Here is a 15629-nt window from a genome sequence, read left to right as displayed (position 1 = left end):
CCAGAAATAGTTGGGACCGTGGACAGTACTGGGTGTACTCTACATCTTAATAAAGCCGGGAAAGAGGCAGGTGGAGAGGGAGAGGGTGCGGTGCGGAAGGGGAAAGTGAGTTGAGAGGGAGAGGCAGAGAGATCCTGAGGCACCTGCCGGCCTAACCGCTGCTACAGGATGGCCCCGCCCCCCGGAAGTACGGGGACTGTGGGCTCACCTTGCCTCTCCCTGTGTTTTGCTGCAGACCTCCCTCTGTTCATCAGGATACCCTCAGCTATCCTGCCTCGGGGTCTCCTCCTTCCTGGCCCCTTACAAAGCAGCTACGGCTGCTGGTCCCAAATGGCCACGTCCAGCTTGATACTACCTACTCTTTCTGTCCTCACGGCAGGGCCCTGCTTCTGCACACCTTAAACACTTCGAGAGACATGGATCTGGGTTTGAGAGGCTGGGATTATGAGGATGCCAGGGGACTCAAGGGTAGGAGACAACAGGGGAAAGTGAGCTTCTGCCCTTCTCCCATACAGCTCTTCCAGGTCCTCTGTAGGTCTGGTTGGACACTAAACATACCCACACCCCTCCCAGTAGGAAACTAATACCGAAGGTCGACCTCTTCTCCTCCATATTGCGGCCACCTCAAGCATTTCCACACACTACACTACAGACCACTTATGGGACTCACCAATAACCTGTCAGGCTTGTTCCTGCAGTGTCCGTGCCAAAGATGAACGTAGGCTAGGCCAGAGCACTGCTGAGACCTTTGTGGCCTTGTTAAGTCCAAAGGATCTTGAATGGTCAGTGGCATGGGGAAGGCAAAGCTGAGAGCTGCCTGGCCCCACGAGAGTTTCCAGAAAGCCCTTTCAACTGCCTCCCTCAAATCCCATTAGAGCACCAGGTTGCCTAGGACATTCCTGGTCAGGGAAAAAGTATCTGGGTCCAGGCTGAGCAGCTGCAGAACTCACCCACAAGGGTGCACTTCTGGGGACAGGGTGGGGTTGCAGGAAGTGAAAATGGAAAAGGCAAGAAATCCACACGACTCCCCCACCACCAAGCAGCTCAAAAAGGGAACCAAGCCAACTCCCACTGATTCACCCTCTGAACAGTGGCCAGCCCCACCTAAGCCATGTTCCTGCTGACCCTGACAGTCAGGGCCTCACCACAGGGCTACAGAATCAAACTATAGGAACTTCATGGATCCCGGAGTTGGATGTAGGCCTGAACTCATGCCCCTCCATCCTTTCAAAGGGTGCTGGGCAACACTGCCTGCAACAACAGGAAAAGCAGTGTCCTGCATTAGGCCTGGGGTTGAGGCTCCCACTGCAGCTCCCCTCCATCACACACCAGTAGACAAAAACACAGGCATTCCAAAGATCAAGTTTATTAAAGGCATGGAGGGCTGCGGAGAGCCCTGCTGTCTAGGGACAAGGCCTGGCACTCGCCTGGGCGGGTAGGGAGAGTTTCCACAACCTGTAAGAAGAAACAGAGACAAAGATGAGTGCAACATTTCGTTACTTACTCTGTTAGGGGTGACTCTGTCTTATAGACTGTGTGGGACTGGAGGTGGGGCTATACCTCAGTCTACTTGAAAGTGTGGCTTTCAGCTCCACCTCGCCCAAAGCCTGCAAAAAAAGAAAAGAAAAGATTAAAAAAAAAAATAAGGATACCAATATGTTGTGGAGGGAGGCCAGCTCTGGGAGGCCCGTTAGGGAAAAGGTCCAACGACATACCTTTGGGCCCAAACATGGCGGAGTAGCAGGGATGGTTGCAGTAGGGCTTGCCTTCATGCTACAGAGAAAAGAAGAGGGGTTACCTCCATCCCAGCTCCTATGGCTCCTCCCGCTGCCCCCTAGCGGCCGCTTACCTCAGCATGACCCCCAGAGGTCAGTGTCTTTCCACATTTCTCGCACTTCAGGCAGGGACGATGCCAGTCCTTGCCTAGTGACGTCACTCGCTCAGCTGCAGAAGTACAGACCCCACTATGAGACACCGGAGTCCCTGCATACCCTCTCCCGCTGCACAGACACCTACACTTTATTCTCTCAATGTGACAGCCCACCCTGGGTCCCGGGACTGCCTCTGACAGAAGGATCGCCTGTTGTTGGGATATTTTATCTTAGGTTTTTTGTTTTTGTTTTTTGTATTTTTTTTTTTTGAGACGGGATTTTTCTGTGCAGCTCTGCCTGTCCTGGAACTCACTCTGTAGACCAGGCTGATCTTGAACTCACAGAGATAGATGCTGCTTGCCTCTCTGCCTTCCGGGACTAAAGTGCTGGGACTAAAGGCATGGGCCACCCGGCCACCCAACCACCCAACCCGGCTCATTGGTGGGACATTTTCAAGTGTCACCTCAGGGATATTACCCCCGAGGGCGTGTAGGGCTGGAGAGGAAGAGGCCTTCATACTTGGGAGTGGGGGAGAACGAGTCTGGAAGATCTAAGGCTAGGTAGATCCGGTTAAAGTCCTCTGACCTCTGCACTGAACCTGGGCGCACCCTTCGTCTCAGCAGGGACAAAGGGATCTCTTACTCATGTACTTTCTCATAGGAGCCCTAGCGCGCGCAAACAGCAAGAAAACGAGCACCCGAGATCGTACCCCCCGGACGTGGTTTTGGGCGTCTGTTTCTACTTAGCATTGGGAGGGGCCACCCCAGTCCCGCGTTCCTTTCCCATCCAGCAAGGACCCCGCCCAGGGCGCACAGACAGAACGCGGGAGAGACAGCAGGATCCAAAGGCCAGGGTCAGAGAGAGGGGGAGATCCAGAAGCACGGGAGTCACGGAAACCTGGAAACCCAGAGGCAAAGAAGCCAGAAGACCGACCCAGAAACATAAGACAGCGAGTGGGCACAGATGTCGGTTCCGTTTAACACCAAATTATCCCACCCTCAAACCGCGGGCAAGGTCCATGGGTTCGAACCCAGGCGATGCCCCGGACTCTAGACACTCCGGTCCACCTGAAAAGCACAGTATTGTCTGTTTCTGGACCATGCTTCCGCGTACCGCCTGCTAAACGCCCGCGGGCAATGTGGAGAGAGGCTGGGATACCCAATTGTGCTCACCGAAATACACCTCCTTGTCGCACTTGGGGCACTTCGGCATGGCGGCACCTGGTCCTGCACAAGTGGCTGCAGCTAGAAGGAAGTAGGTTGTAGGCTCTGGACTGGGTGGCGCCCGCCTGGTCCGCGCTTTTCAGGGACCCCGTGGCCCTGCCCTTTAAGGCCCCGCCCCCGCCCCACCCCCTCAGTTCGGGACTTGGACCCCTGGGAACTCTGATCTAGGCCGACCGGCCAAGAATGGTCATCTGGTCCATGCTCGCCTCCGGCAAGATAAACTGGCCAAGTGCCATGCAGTGCTGAGTCTTCCGGGGACCCTCTAAGGAGTCCGGGTGCTCCTGCAGACCCAGGCCCCGCCCCCTGCCTAGGGCAGGGCTAGCCTCAGGTCCTGAATAGAGACGTTGGGTCCTCCCCTCGAAGATCGCAGCGCCCAACCTAGCCTCTTGCACCTGCGAGGGCTAGCTGGAGCCGGGGTGGGCACAGGAAACTTCTGAAGTGCAGATAAAGCCGGATGTGGTGTGATTGCCGGTCCTAATAAAACTGGTGAGGTCAATTTGGTTTCCAGGGTGAGAAAGCCCTGCTTCAAAACACTCTCTCTCTCTCTCTCTCTCTCAAATAAAGCACAGAGAGATGCAAATTAGCATCCAAGGAGTCTGCACATATTTTGACGCTTCTCAAAGTTGAGGACTGACATTCATAGTCTCAGCCTTGTAACCCAACCCTTCCCACCCAGCCTTTTGGAGATCTAACCCACACAGACACCAGGAGGTTCACCCTGGCCAGCCGCATGTGAACACCCTGACCTTTGCCAGCAGACTGGACTGCAGCCACAACTTCACAGGGGAAATCAGAAGAGGGGACTCCCATCCAGGAACCACAGAATCTAAGCTTGAGCACCTAACAACTTAAGGTTGGAGACTAGAGGTCAAGACAAGGATGAAGCCATGCCCAGGCCGCTTCCCTGATGCCTTGAGGCACAACTGATGAAGAGTGGTTCTTATCTCTGGGAGAAGCGCCCAGAGCTCAGCGGTCCAAGTCCACCGCCCAGCTAAGGAGGAGGCTGAGTCGTGGTTGGTACCAGGTAGAGACTAGACTAAGCCTACATACAGTAAATATGGAGGGCTGGTGGGGCTTCTACTGCCCTGAGTTTCAGAGTAGTTTGTAGAGTCGATGGGGATTGGGACTCTGACTGTTGCCTAACAAGCTGATGGTGCCCTTGCTGATAGCTGGACATTCAGCTCTCACTGTTCAGCCCTGACTGAGCCTCCCGTTCACACCTACCCTTTATCTACCCCCTGGCCTGGCTCTGTGCAAGGCTCAGGGGTACCTCCATCTCCCTGGCCACTGGTGAAGTGAGAGTCAGTACTCTCAAGATGGGATTAGTGATGGATCATGGATCAGGGACTACCCAGGGGTGCAAATGTACCCCCCTGGAACACTACCTTCCTCCCAGGAACCCTAACTTGAGGTTCTGTACTTCTGTCCCAAACTGGAGCTCCACAATTACCCAGCTCTACCTTCTGAAGCCTTGAGAGCTCCAGAACAGGGGTGAACCTACAAGGACAGACTCCCACCTTCTAGCCTACCATTACCTAAGACCCACCTAAAGGCCTGGGTTGGCACCCCCAAGTGGTTTCTGGACCTAAGGCCACCAGCCTGCCCCACCCCACCCCACCCTCTGGCCCCCAGCCATTTCTTTCTTTCTTTCTTTCTTTCTTTCTTTCTTTCTTTTTTAAGATTTATTTATTTATTTTATGTATGTGAGTACACCGTTGCTGTCTTCGGGCACACCAGAAGAGGGCATCGGATCCCATCACAGATGGTTGTGAGCCGCCATGTGGTTGCTGGGAATTGAACTCAGGACCTCTGGAAGAACAGTCTGTGCTCTTAACCACTGAGCCATCTCTCCAGTCCTCCCCAGCCATTTCTTGTAGCCTCTCAATCCTTTGGTTAAAAAAGAGGACAAATTTCTATAGCTCCTGACTTAGTCTACAAAGGAGAGAGGAATGGGGAGGCTTATCCTATGGGCAGAGGTTCTGGAAGGGGAGATCTGAGCCAAGCTCTTGGTAATATAAGGAGAAGCCATGTGGAAGGGTGGTGTCTCTACCACCATAGATCCCTGGGGACTGGCCACACACAAAGCACACTACCTCACTGTCCATGGGAGAAGCCAACAACTGCCTGCCAGGGGTGTGCACTGGGCGGAGGCATAAGGCACCTGGCAGCCTGCCTTCCCTCTGATGGTGTATGAGTCAGAAGCTAAAGGCTTAAATGCACATACATGTGCTGGGGCTGGTAGGCATACCTGTGGGGCAAATCACCTTTGCGGTGGCTCTCCGGTCTATGTGTGGTCTCTCTCAGAGCAAATAGCTACGTTTCTATCTGCACTTAGGGACCTCGTTTTGTTTTGTTTTTGTTTTTGTTTTTGTTCCTGAAAGGTTTCACTGTGTAGCCCTAGCTATCCTGGAACTCACTATGTAGACCAGGCTGGCCTCAAACTCAGAGATCTTCCTGCCTCTCATTCCTAAGCGCTGGGATTAAAATTGTATGCCACCACTATCTATCTAACACCCAGGGACTTCTTGACAGACTTCCTACCTCCTACCCAAGAGACGCGATGCTAAGGCACGTGGGTCAATAACCCAGTCTGTGTTTCTTCTCTCGACTGCCCCACCCCAGAGATAGCTCCTTCTCCCACTCCTGAATTCTGGCCCCACCCTGCACTAGGGAACCCTACCCCTATCCCCAAGCCACAAGAACCTTCCTGGCCCTCTCTAATGTTGTTTCCTGTTGCCATGGTCATGGGAGGGGTGCCAAGGCAGGGGCCAAGGGCCGATACCTTCTTTGTTGGTACACAGCAGTTTTTTCCAGACATTCCATTCAGACGTATCCACTTAGAGACACAAAGACATACACAAGCCACAGCACAGCTACACAGGCCTGTTGGGCTAGAGCCACACCAGAGACTGAGGCTACAGAGCCGGATCTTGCCAAGAATAAAAAAAAAAGGAAGGAAGGGAAGAAAGAAAGTAGGAAAGGAGGGAGAAAAAAGCCAGGGATGGTGATGAAGAGATAAGGTAACACCATCTTTGTTTACTTAGCGCATAACCCTTTATTCCCTCAAAAGTCACATCTGCCTTGAAAAACCAAAAACCCGCTCTTAGCCTGAAAGCTCTTTTTCAGTACTTGGGGGTGGAAGCAAGAGGATTCAAAGCTAGCCTCAGCTACATAGATCATTTAAGGCCAGCCTGGGCTAAATGAGACTGACTCAAAAAATAACAAGAACGATGACGGGGGGGGGGGGGGGGGGGGGAGAAACTCTTCCAAAGCTACCATAGTGTCTGCAGATGACACTCCCCTCACCCCCCTGCTGCCATTGCTGCTTCTAGTCAGACCACTAGCCTTCTGCCTCAGCACTCATGACTGAGGCTCAGTTGGTATCAAAGTTCTGCCAGCCTTCTTGAGGCCCAGTTCTACACTCTCACCTGCCTCTTCTTACCCCAGGCTATCCCTGGAGGAAGACAACTGCCTGGTGTGCTCTTCACATGCACTCAAAGGGCACACAGTGATCTCTCCACTGCTTGTTACCAGGACAGCTTAGAGGCCATGGGGGAGGGGAGGCGGCAGAACCGTGATCTGCTCAAGCCTTCTCTGTACACACCCATGCGCCCTCCACTGGCCGGGATACCCACCCTGAAGCCGGCAGGGAAGGTAGGGTTTAGCCCTGTGGGCTGATGACCACTGAGGAATCTCAATGCCCACTCCCACTTAGAAAAGCTCAGCTCCGGGGTTGGGGATTTAGCTCAGTGGTAGAGCGCTTGCCTAGCAAGCGCAAGGCCCTGGGTTCGGTCCCCAGCTCCGGAAAAAAAGAAAAAAGAAAAAAAAAAAAAAAGAAAACCTCAGCTCCTCAGGGAAGAGCCTCTGCAGTGTTGCAACTGTGTTGCCAAAACTGCTTTTATCTTCTGGCTCTGCTGGTACCTGGCTGAGGGTGTAGTCATGGGCGGAGATGTCCATCTAAGGGCTAGAGGTCATCGGAGCCTGCCCTGTGGCCTCTGCTCTCAGGTTCATGTGCTGCCAGCGCACATTTTAGAGAACAGGCTGAGCCCAGACACACACAGCACAGGCCTCCCTAGGGCCCACCCTCTTCTCCCCCCTCAGACCAGTGTAGGACATTTACAAGTTCCCAGGGCCTATTTTCAGCAGCTTGTCTCCAGGGACCCCCGTCTGGCACAAGATCTGGCCCTAGGGTGGGTCTGCTGGGATGGTTGACCATAGTCAGAAGGGACTGAACGCTGCTTCCCAGACAGGTTCCTCCGCCATTCAGGCCTTATGCCTCAGGCTAAGACGGACAGCAATTAGATTCCTCCTTTTCCAGAAGTAACACGTCAGGGCCAGGAAGCGGGTGGTAGACAGTGGAAACAGGACTCCGTAACCACCCTTCTCTTGGTAGAACTGCACTCCCTACCTAGGACCTATAATCTGGTCAGATAGGATACTCTAAACCCTGCATTCCTTGAGGTCTGCCCAGTGCTCAGTGACTGCTTCCTGGAGCCAAAGCCCAGGAATTCCAGTCTCTCCAAACCAACAGCTGATGGCCTGGAGCCCACCCCCCACAGACAGTCTGGCCTGGGAAAAAGAGCTGCCCACACCTGGCACCCTGGGCTCCGGCCAGGCAGAACTGCACCCACTCATAGCCTGAGCACTAGCACATGGCGATCCTTTTGATACTCTGCCCACAGGCTTCAGTCAGCACCCAGTGAGCAGGCCAGCCGTGTCAGATCTTGAGATTAAATGGGATCTGCTAGCCGCCAGGAGCTTGAGGAAGACTCAGGCAGGAGGGTACCCAGGGCCGATGCAGGAGTCGCTGGCCCAAGAAAAGCAAGGCTAGGCAGGAGGAAGGATGCTAGAGTGTTGGCAAGATGATCTAAGACTGAGATAAATGGGGAGAAGGAGCCATAGGCTGGGCACCCCATAAACTCCAGCTGAGTATACTAGTAAGCAGAGAGGAGCTAGGAGAGCTTGGTTGGAGAGCACAGCAAGGCTGGATAGGTGGGTGGTGGGTGCGTGGGTGGTGGGTGCGTGGGTGGTGGATGCGTGGTAGGGCGTGTCAGGGGAACTCTTGGAACTAAACGGTGCAGAGCAGCCCCGGCTATTAGTCTCCTGGTGAGGTTCTGGACTCGGCAGAATTTGGAATGGGGTGAGGTGGCATCTCCGAGTCTAGGTGTTTATTTGGGAGATAGAAAAGCTCAGGGCAGACTCCCAGAAGGGTGGATGCCAGACAAAGGCTTCCATTCTCTCCTTCATCTTGGGCGCATCGGAAGCTGGTGCCACTGACGCGACCTGGCAATGCAGCGGACACCGCCTGGCAACAAGACCCAGACAAACAGTCGCAGCACCGCCGCGTTTCCACGACAACTCCTTGGAAACAAACACCAAGCAACGTCATCTTCCTCCGCAGGAAAAGGCCAGATCCTGCCCCGTCCTCCCCACCCCCACCCCCGATGTACAGCAAAGCTGCCCGCGGGCGCGGGGATGAATCTGCCCTGGGAAGACCCCTGCCCTCGTGACCCAACCAGGGAAATCCCCTTCTCGTCTTCAAAGGTCCCGCCCAGGATCGAGAAGGGCCAGCCTCTTCGATTCTTTCGGGCTGAGCTGCTAGAATTCTTTCTGCTCCGAGGACTGACAATTCATCGTCCCCCTCTACTCCCACGCACCGCCAATCAAGAAGAGCTCGGGCTGCCCAGCTCTATCCAAAATGTGCAGCCAAGGAGCGGCGTCTTGGTGGGAGAGGTCATATGGGGCAGGAGTCCCGGAGCCCAATATCTGCTGGACCTCCCTTGGCGAGGGTGAAGAGAGGGGCAAACACCAGACTCTGCGCATAGGACAATAGCCCCACCCAGTCACACCAGTGTCAGTGGCCTACAGGGCTGAACAAGAAGCTAGGGGCAAACCTAAAAAGTCTTCTTACCCCGTGGCAGTGACCAGATCTGGGAGCCACTTGCCCCAGACGCTCTGAGACTTGGATTGAAGTGAACAGGACTAGCTGAGGCCAAGCTCCACTGAAATGCAGGGGCGCCGTCTAGTGGGCATTCTGGGAAAAGCAAATGGAAGACGGACACGCCCACTGTGAGAAGCGGGTTGCAGTCCCAGAACCCGGCCCACTTGAGAAGACACGGTTCAGTTCACGGCCTCACGACAAACCCTGTCCCTAAACCCTTGCCTAACACTGTCCTTATTTCTCCCTGGGGTATACTCTAGAGACAGGTTAAGGCACAGCCTGGTCAGACTGGCATCTAACAGCACCCTTGCCCTTCCACGCACTTCTCCGCCCAGTACTAGGCTGTCCTGCACTTTAGTTTCCACCATCTCCAGGCCTCATTCCATGGTTCCTGCTTTTCACAGGAACACCTGTGAGGTGTTCCCCCCATGCTTGTCACAGGTATAAACCTCACTTCTACATTGCTTCAGAGCTGTGTCCTCAAAGGATCCCCCCCTCCACTGCTCCGTCCATCATCTCACCTCTGCCCAGTGCAGCCCCTCCCTGCTTCCCACATATGTCAGTGTTGGCACTGATGCCTAAATCAGCCTCCCCAGTTCGGAAATGCTTATGGACTACATCCCTATCAATACTGGGCTCAGGGGTGCAAGGGGATGTCTGTGGAGAGAGAAAGGGACACAGTCTTGGGTTTACACCCCTCCACACACACACAAACACACGACACTAGGTCCTGCAATCTTTAAACCAAACTATTTATTGACAGCAAATCTCCATAGCTGTGAACCATGTGAGGGTAAGTAGGGAGTAGTGTGGGAACCAGCAAAGGGCTCCTTGCTGGGGTGCCGTCACCCCGGGAATGCTGTGAGCTAGCTCATGCCCATCACCGGCAAGCAGAGCATAAATAATACTGGCGGGCGAGTGTGGGCAAAGGGATATCATAGGACAGCCACCTTGGAGAGTTATCAGGGACATGGGGACACAGGACCCATGGTGCTATGGAGACACACAGACAGAAAGTAAACCACGGGCAACATAGGACATGCCAAGGTGACCAAGGGAGCTGAAATTCTAGGACTAGCTGGGCTTTCTCCTCCATCACTTAGGTGCTGGAATTGCAGGCGAGACACACTGAGGCAGGACTAGGCAGCAGGTCACTCTCCCTCAGGGTCAAATAGGGGACCGCGAGGGGCAGCATCTGCAGATCTAAGGCTGAACTGTGCCTTCCGGGTCCTTGTCGTAGATGTAGCTGCCCACAGCACCAGTATTCACTCCTGTGGAGAAGAGTGGCTGGGGTGGCTGAGCCGGAACCAACAGGGCTGTGGGGGAGGGAAAGGGGTCCTTGCTTCCTCTACTCACCTTTGGGTCCAAAGAGTATTCCATAGCAGGGCTTGTGGCAGTAGGGTTGGCCATCATGCTGTGGGCAGTGCAGAGAGAGTGCTGAGCACGGACCCCCTCCCTTCCTTCACTCCCCCAGATACCTGAGACCTTCATCACGTGGTAGCCTGCTCCCTGAGGATTCCTAGGGAGTCTTCACTTTCGCTGGGAATAGCAGAGCCCCTGGGAGTATCCGCAGATCTGCCCTCTAGTGGCCAGAGAGGGCAGTACACCTAGCCTAGGGCAACCCCAACTCAAGGAGCCTCCCAGTGGCAGAATTCCAGAATCCTTACTCCAGCACACTCTTCCTTCCCGTACCCTCCTAGAGCTCCATTTGACTCCTACACCCCAACTGCACCCCTTACCTCAGCATGCCCGCCTGGGGTCAGTGTCTTGGAGCAGCGCTCACAGCGCAGGCAGGGTCGGTGCCAGTCCTTGCCCAGGGAGGTCACCTTCTCAGCTGAGAGGGAGGAGAAGGGTGGTGGTAACCCCAACTCCGAGGCACAGGGTCCCTCGAGTCAGGGGGCTGGGTAGTCACTTACCGAAGTACACTCTCTTGTTGCATCGAGGGCACATGTTGGGCTCCCCAGTGAACGTGGTGACACTAGAGGCTGGAGAGGTGAAATTGGGTCAGGGTGGATCTTGGCTACCCATATCCAAGCCCCACCCAGAGCCTATCCCACCTTTGCTGGGACCCTTGGGCGGCCCGCTGGTCTTCCGCTCTTCAGTTCGTACCACAGGGACCTCGATGGGGCCAGTGACCTGAGGGGCCTCCGTCGGAGGCTTCTCGTAGATGTAGGAACCAGCGCCCCCGATATTCACGCCTGTAGATGCAGGCGTGTTAGGAGACTAGTGGTTGGAGGCCTTGACCCCCACCCATCTCACACAGAACTTCTCCCAAGGCTTTCAGGGTAGGAGGGTCACAGAGAAGGAGAGGGAAGGAAAGGGCAGATGGAACCTACTCACTCCCCACTCCCGACCCTCCCCAGCCTACCCCCACCCGGCATACACAGGAGCTGTCCCAGATCATCTGAGGCCTGTCTGGGACCCTGCTTACCTTTGGGTCCAAACAGTGTGGCATAACAGGGCTTGTGGCAGAAGGGTTTCCCATCATGCTCAGCATGGCCGCCAGGCGTCAGTGTCTTGTTGCAGCGCTCACACTTGAGGCAGAACTTGTGCCAGTCCTTGCCCAGGGAGCTCACCTTCTCGGCTGTAGGAAGGAGGGGGAGAAGGAGGAGGAAGAGGAGGAAGAGGAAGAGGAAGAGGAAGAGGAAGAGGAGGAAGAGGAGGGAGAAGAGGAAGAGGAGGGGGGAAGAGGGGAAGGAAGAGGAGGGGGAGGAAGAGGAAGGGGAGGTCAGAGAACATGCTTTCAGTCTTCTTGCAGCCCATAAGTTTCCAGGCCCATATCCCTACATTTCACACCTCCTGGCAGACATCAAGCTGCACTCTCACCCCACCCATGGTGACTCCGAGATTAGGCTACTGTTGACAGAGGCTCCCTCAGCCATCCTGGAGCCCTTTTGTCCTTGCTCATCCCCTGAAGCAGTCCCAGCCCATGCACTAGGTTTAACCCCTCCGTGTCTGCTCAACGTACCTATTTATACCTTGTTCCTCAAAATCCCTGCCTCACCCCCACGGTGGTCTCCTCACACCTCTCTCCCTCCCCACAGAGCCAGGCAGAGTCCCACCGCCAAGAGAAAAGCCCTTGATCTTCAGCACCAGGTGAGGGAACACGGCCCGGCCGCAGGACCACCAGGAAAGATCCCTATTTGGTTTCCTCATCCTAAGCCCTGAGGTCTCTCCCTCCACCCACTGCCTCCAGCTGCCAGTTTGGCGCCAAAGGTTTGCGACCAGCAGCTGAGGGTTGTGGACCCCACCCCGCCATGGCCAGGGCAATGACTGCTAAGCCACATCCCAATGGACGGAAGCCTGGGCCTCCCCAAGGGAGTAAGGCAGGAAAAGGGTGGAGAAGTGGGCAGGAAGAAGGGCCTGAGCCGAGAGCAGAGCTGGAATTCCAAAGGGAAGGGGCCAGGCCAGAGTGGCGGGGGAGGAGGGAGGGGTGTTATGCTTGCTTGGCTCTGGCTTTCCACTCTGAGGATAACAGAAACAGCTAGCTAGCTCTCCAGCCTGCCTTTCTCAAGAGCGGCCCACTGGTCCCTCTGGGGCCATGCCTCCTCTGGACAACCTTGGCAAACACCAAGGAGCACAGCCTACTCTGAGAGCCCCCTCCCCCCGCCTCCCTGCGCTGGGCAGCAAGCCTGGATCCTCCTTGCAGCTAAGCCAGGCTCTCTGCAGTCCTAAGTTGCTGGGCACGGTCAGGACAGGTGTTCTCCGGGAACCCCCAGACCCTTGCCCCCAACAGCACTGCTTAGTTTCCTCTGTGATGCTAAGACACAGGTGAGCCAGAACCTTGCTAGGTCTGAGCCCGAACAGGCAGGGGCCACCTGGGAGGAAAGATGGCTTGGCTCCCATGCCTGTCTGGCACTCTCTCTCAGGACAGTGATAAGGAGGTTGTTGGGATAGCCACCATCAGGGGCTGTGGCAGCTGCAGCTCAGAGCTGCCAAAACCACTCTGTTCTAGCCAGCTCTGGGATGTGGGCCATGTTGGGGCAGGGAGCTGACCCTCAGACCCACTGGTTGGGTCGATGGCCCCATTACCAAACCAAATCGGGAATACAGCATTGATTGGGTCTAATCGCTTGGAAGGAAATGCTCTCCCTACCTGGCATTGTGTTCTGGAAGAAAATCAGACTCATAGCACCCCGGGGGTCCCTTGGGCCTGGAGTACACTCGGAAGTGGGCTGCTAGGGCACAGACTAGCTAGGCAGAAGGGCATTATTTTGGACCCCCATGGCCTCCCCACAGAACAGAAGCCAGCCACTCTGAGGAGCCTTTGTTTTCTGCTGAGAGCCAGAGGCGCCCAAGCAGGCAGAGTGCTTTTTCCGGGTGCCTGTTGGCTAAGGCCCCAGAGAGTCCAGAGCTGGCCTGGTCTGGGGCAAAGTCATACAGAACGGCCCCAAGGACCGTCCTCACTCGGGGGCTTGTTAGACATCTCTCCGTAGGAAAAGGACTGAAGTCAGGCAATCTGTCCCCTCCAGGAGGCAACAGGAAACCCCTGGCTCCAGGCCACCCAGAACTCCAAGCCAAATCCGGTCCCTCCACTCTGGAAACAAACAAAAGTGTCCTCTCCTCTCCTCTACTCCCGTCAACTGAAGAAGTTCACTGACCTGGACACTGACTACTGTTCTGGGAAAAGCAGAAGAGATTCTGTTTTGTTTTGTTTTGTTTTCCAGGCCCCTGTCTTCCTCTATTCTAGTCCTGAGTCTTTCAGAGGCAGCTATACTGCTACTCTGACACTCTGACAAAGTTGCTCAACTAGGAGCAAAGCCCCCGGGAGGTTAGCAGATCAGGGACTAGGGGAGGCTTGATAAAGGTGACTGCCTTCAGGGGCTACCTTAAACAGGAACCAATCAAACATTCCTGCATACCATAACCTCCTCCCCTGATGGCCTTGACCTCCAAGAGGCCAGGGTCCTAGTCACCCAGTGCATTCTCAAGCTCACGGAGGAAGACGTGTCACCGGTGCCCCACCCCGGGTGAAACTGCCGAGGCAAATGGCCAAGAAAGGGAGCAAGCTGGAGCACGTTAGAGGCAGAAGCCAAGGTCGCCCCCGCTTGGACTGAATCCGGAATCCCAGACCTGGTCCAGAGGCCTGGGCAGAGGTCGAAGTTAGCACTGGGGTCACTCGCTACTCCCGGTCACACTAGTGGGTCCATGTGCAGGCTGGGAGGCAGCCACAGGGTGAGGAGGAGATGCCCGGACCCCGGGGATCTCAACGAACCTGTCTCGGGGCGTCGGACCTCATTGGATCCCGCCCCGAAGAGCGGCGCTGAAGAAGGGCGATAAGCTGAACAAGAGGGTGGCCAGGAGGGCGCTCCTAGCCCCGGCCGACCCAGGACTTTGCGTACCTCGCCCAGTGCTTACCGAGCGCTTCCGAACCCACCCGACGCCACCCGCCTCTCCAGGATCTCAGGTGGCCTCCCTCGCCCCGCGCAGCACTACCTTCGAGCCTCGGGCCGCACCCGCGAAAGCAGCGTGGCGAGCTTAGCTACCGATCGCGCATCCCAAGACCGTGGCTGCGCACCCCATCCGTGTACATTACGGGGTGTGGCTGTCAGACAGGGGCCTAGAGGAGAAGGCGGACGGCGGGTGGATACTCACCGAAGTACACGGTCTTGTCACACTTGGGACACTTGGAGGCCATGGTCGGTGCGCTCGGTCGGTCCGCGCCCTCCACCCGCGCTCCTCTCTGCGCCGCCGCCCGCGCCTGCCCCGCCCGCCCCCGGAGGTGGATTGGCTCCGAGACCTGGGCGGGGCTTCAGGAGCCCGCCCCCGGGACGCCAGCAGCTGGGCGCGCTGCAGGCGGGGCGCACCTGCCAGGGTCGGAAGGGCTCGGCCTAGCGCCCCCTACTCCGGAGTGGGGTGGCGTCCACAGGGATCGCCCGAGGATTCCATGTCCACATTGTGATCTCTAGCTGGAGAGCGGACTTGGGATCCCCAGCTCTAGGTCTTGAGGCCCGGGCCTGCTCGTGGTAGGAGGGGGCATGAGAAGACCGCGGGACGCCCCCCGCCATTCCCGCCTCCCGGCGCCGCCTCCCTTTGTTGCTTCGTTTCTATAGTAACGGCCTCGCTGCACAGAAGCACGAAGCATCGGATTCCGGGCGGGGCGCCGCGGTCCTGTCTGTGGTGCTGAAGGAGGGGCGGGCGAGGCTGGCTCACTTGTAAGCGCCACCAATTCCAAAAACAGCTTAAGAAACCACTGGGATGAGTGGGGGAGGAGTGGAGTCAGCCAGAGCAGGCTCTGAAAGGGCCGCAGGTGCACTGGCCTCTAAGGCACTTCTATCCTTGGAGGAATTGGGTACCTGAGAATTTCCTCCGCCTCGTGTTGTGGGCTAATAAACCCTTCTGTGAGGCTGCTCGCAGCAGCTCTTCCTCAGACTAGGGTCTCTGACTCCCAGAATTCTGGCCCCAATGCATTCTGTAGAGCAACAGAGCCAGAAATCCTGCTTCCCAGACAGGGTCTCCCACCTTGTCCTCAGAATAGACCCCTCCCATTTTCCTTCCCGCTAAGAGCTTGCTTGCCGTCCACCAACTCCCATGGAACCACAGGCCTCTCCTTTGAGCCTCCTGACCCAACCTGGGCACTGGGCCTGAGAAACA

The 15629-nt window shown here is 56.1% G+C and overlaps 2 protein-coding genes across 5 annotated transcripts; both read right to left on the bottom strand.

The window, feature by feature from the left end:
• Positions 1 to 1346: 1346 nt before the first annotated feature.
• Positions 1347 to 9087, bottom strand: Crip1 (cysteine rich protein 1). 2 transcript variants are annotated; one of them, NM_001134933.2, is made up of 6 exons: positions 9006 to 9087; positions 3044 to 3115; positions 1850 to 1944; positions 1716 to 1773; positions 1561 to 1607; positions 1347 to 1455 (listed from the first exon to the last, which is right to left on the bottom strand). In NM_001134933.2, exons 2-5 carry the CDS (start codon positions 3081 to 3083, stop codon positions 1567 to 1569), a joined length of 234 nt encoding a protein of 77 aa, NP_001128405.1. In that variant the 5' UTR covers positions 3084 to 3115; positions 9006 to 9087; the 3' UTR covers positions 1347 to 1455; positions 1561 to 1566. The 2 variants fall into 2 exon arrangements, with proteins under 2 accessions (NP_001128405.1, NP_001231796.1); NM_001244867.1 differs by lacking the exon at positions 9006 to 9087 and having other exon boundaries at positions 3044 to 3145.
• A 679-nt stretch (positions 9088 to 9766) lies between these two features.
• Positions 9767 to 14729, bottom strand: Crip2 (cysteine-rich protein 2). 3 transcript variants are annotated; one of them, XM_087553618.1, is made up of 7 exons: positions 14472 to 14704; positions 11467 to 11619; positions 11093 to 11233; positions 10952 to 11020; positions 10775 to 10869; positions 10392 to 10449; positions 9767 to 10306 (listed from the first exon to the last, which is right to left on the bottom strand). In XM_087553618.1, exons 4-7 carry the CDS (start codon positions 10983 to 10985, stop codon positions 10239 to 10241), a joined length of 255 nt encoding a protein of 84 aa, XP_087409744.1. In that variant the 5' UTR covers positions 10986 to 11020; positions 11093 to 11233; positions 11467 to 11619; positions 14472 to 14704; the 3' UTR covers positions 9767 to 10238.
• Between the last annotated feature and the right edge of the window lie 900 nt (positions 14730 to 15629).

The sequence above is a fragment of the Rattus norvegicus genome, chromosome 6 (genome assembly GCF_021556685.1).
Source record: "Rattus norvegicus strain SHRSP/BbbUtx chromosome 6, alternate assembly SHRSP_T2T, whole genome shotgun sequence".
Lineage (NCBI taxonomy): Eukaryota > Metazoa > Chordata > Mammalia > Rodentia > Muridae > Rattus > Rattus norvegicus.
This window is presented reverse-complemented; position numbering and strand designations above follow the sequence as displayed.

What these genes read in the sequence shown, in the direction of transcription:
- Crip2 (XM_087553618.1), bottom strand. Translation starts at nt 10,985, where the DNA reads ATGTGCCCTCGATGCAACAAGAGAGTGTACTTCG. An exon ending in CAACAAGAGAGTGTACTTCG is followed by an intron (nt 10,870 to 10,951) that starts GTAAGTGACTAC and finishes CCTCCCTCTCAG; the next exon opens with CTGAGAAGGTGACCTCCCTG. An exon ending in CCCCAGGCGGGCATGCTGAG is followed by an intron (nt 10,450 to 10,774) that starts GTAAGGGGTGCA and finishes CACTGCCCACAG; the next exon opens with CATGATGGCCAACCCTACTG.
- Crip1 (NM_001134933.2), bottom strand. Translation starts at nt 3,083, where the DNA reads ATGCCGAAGTGCCCCAAGTGCGACAAGGAGGTGTATTTCG. An exon ending in CGACAAGGAGGTGTATTTCG is followed by an intron (nt 1,945 to 3,043) that starts GTGAGCACAATT and finishes GTACTTCTGCAG; the next exon opens with CTGAGCGAGTGACGTCACTA. An exon ending in CCTCTGGGGGTCATGCTGAG is followed by an intron (nt 1,774 to 1,849) that starts GTAAGCGGCCGC and finishes TTTTCTCTGTAG; the next exon opens with CATGAAGGCAAGCCCTACTG.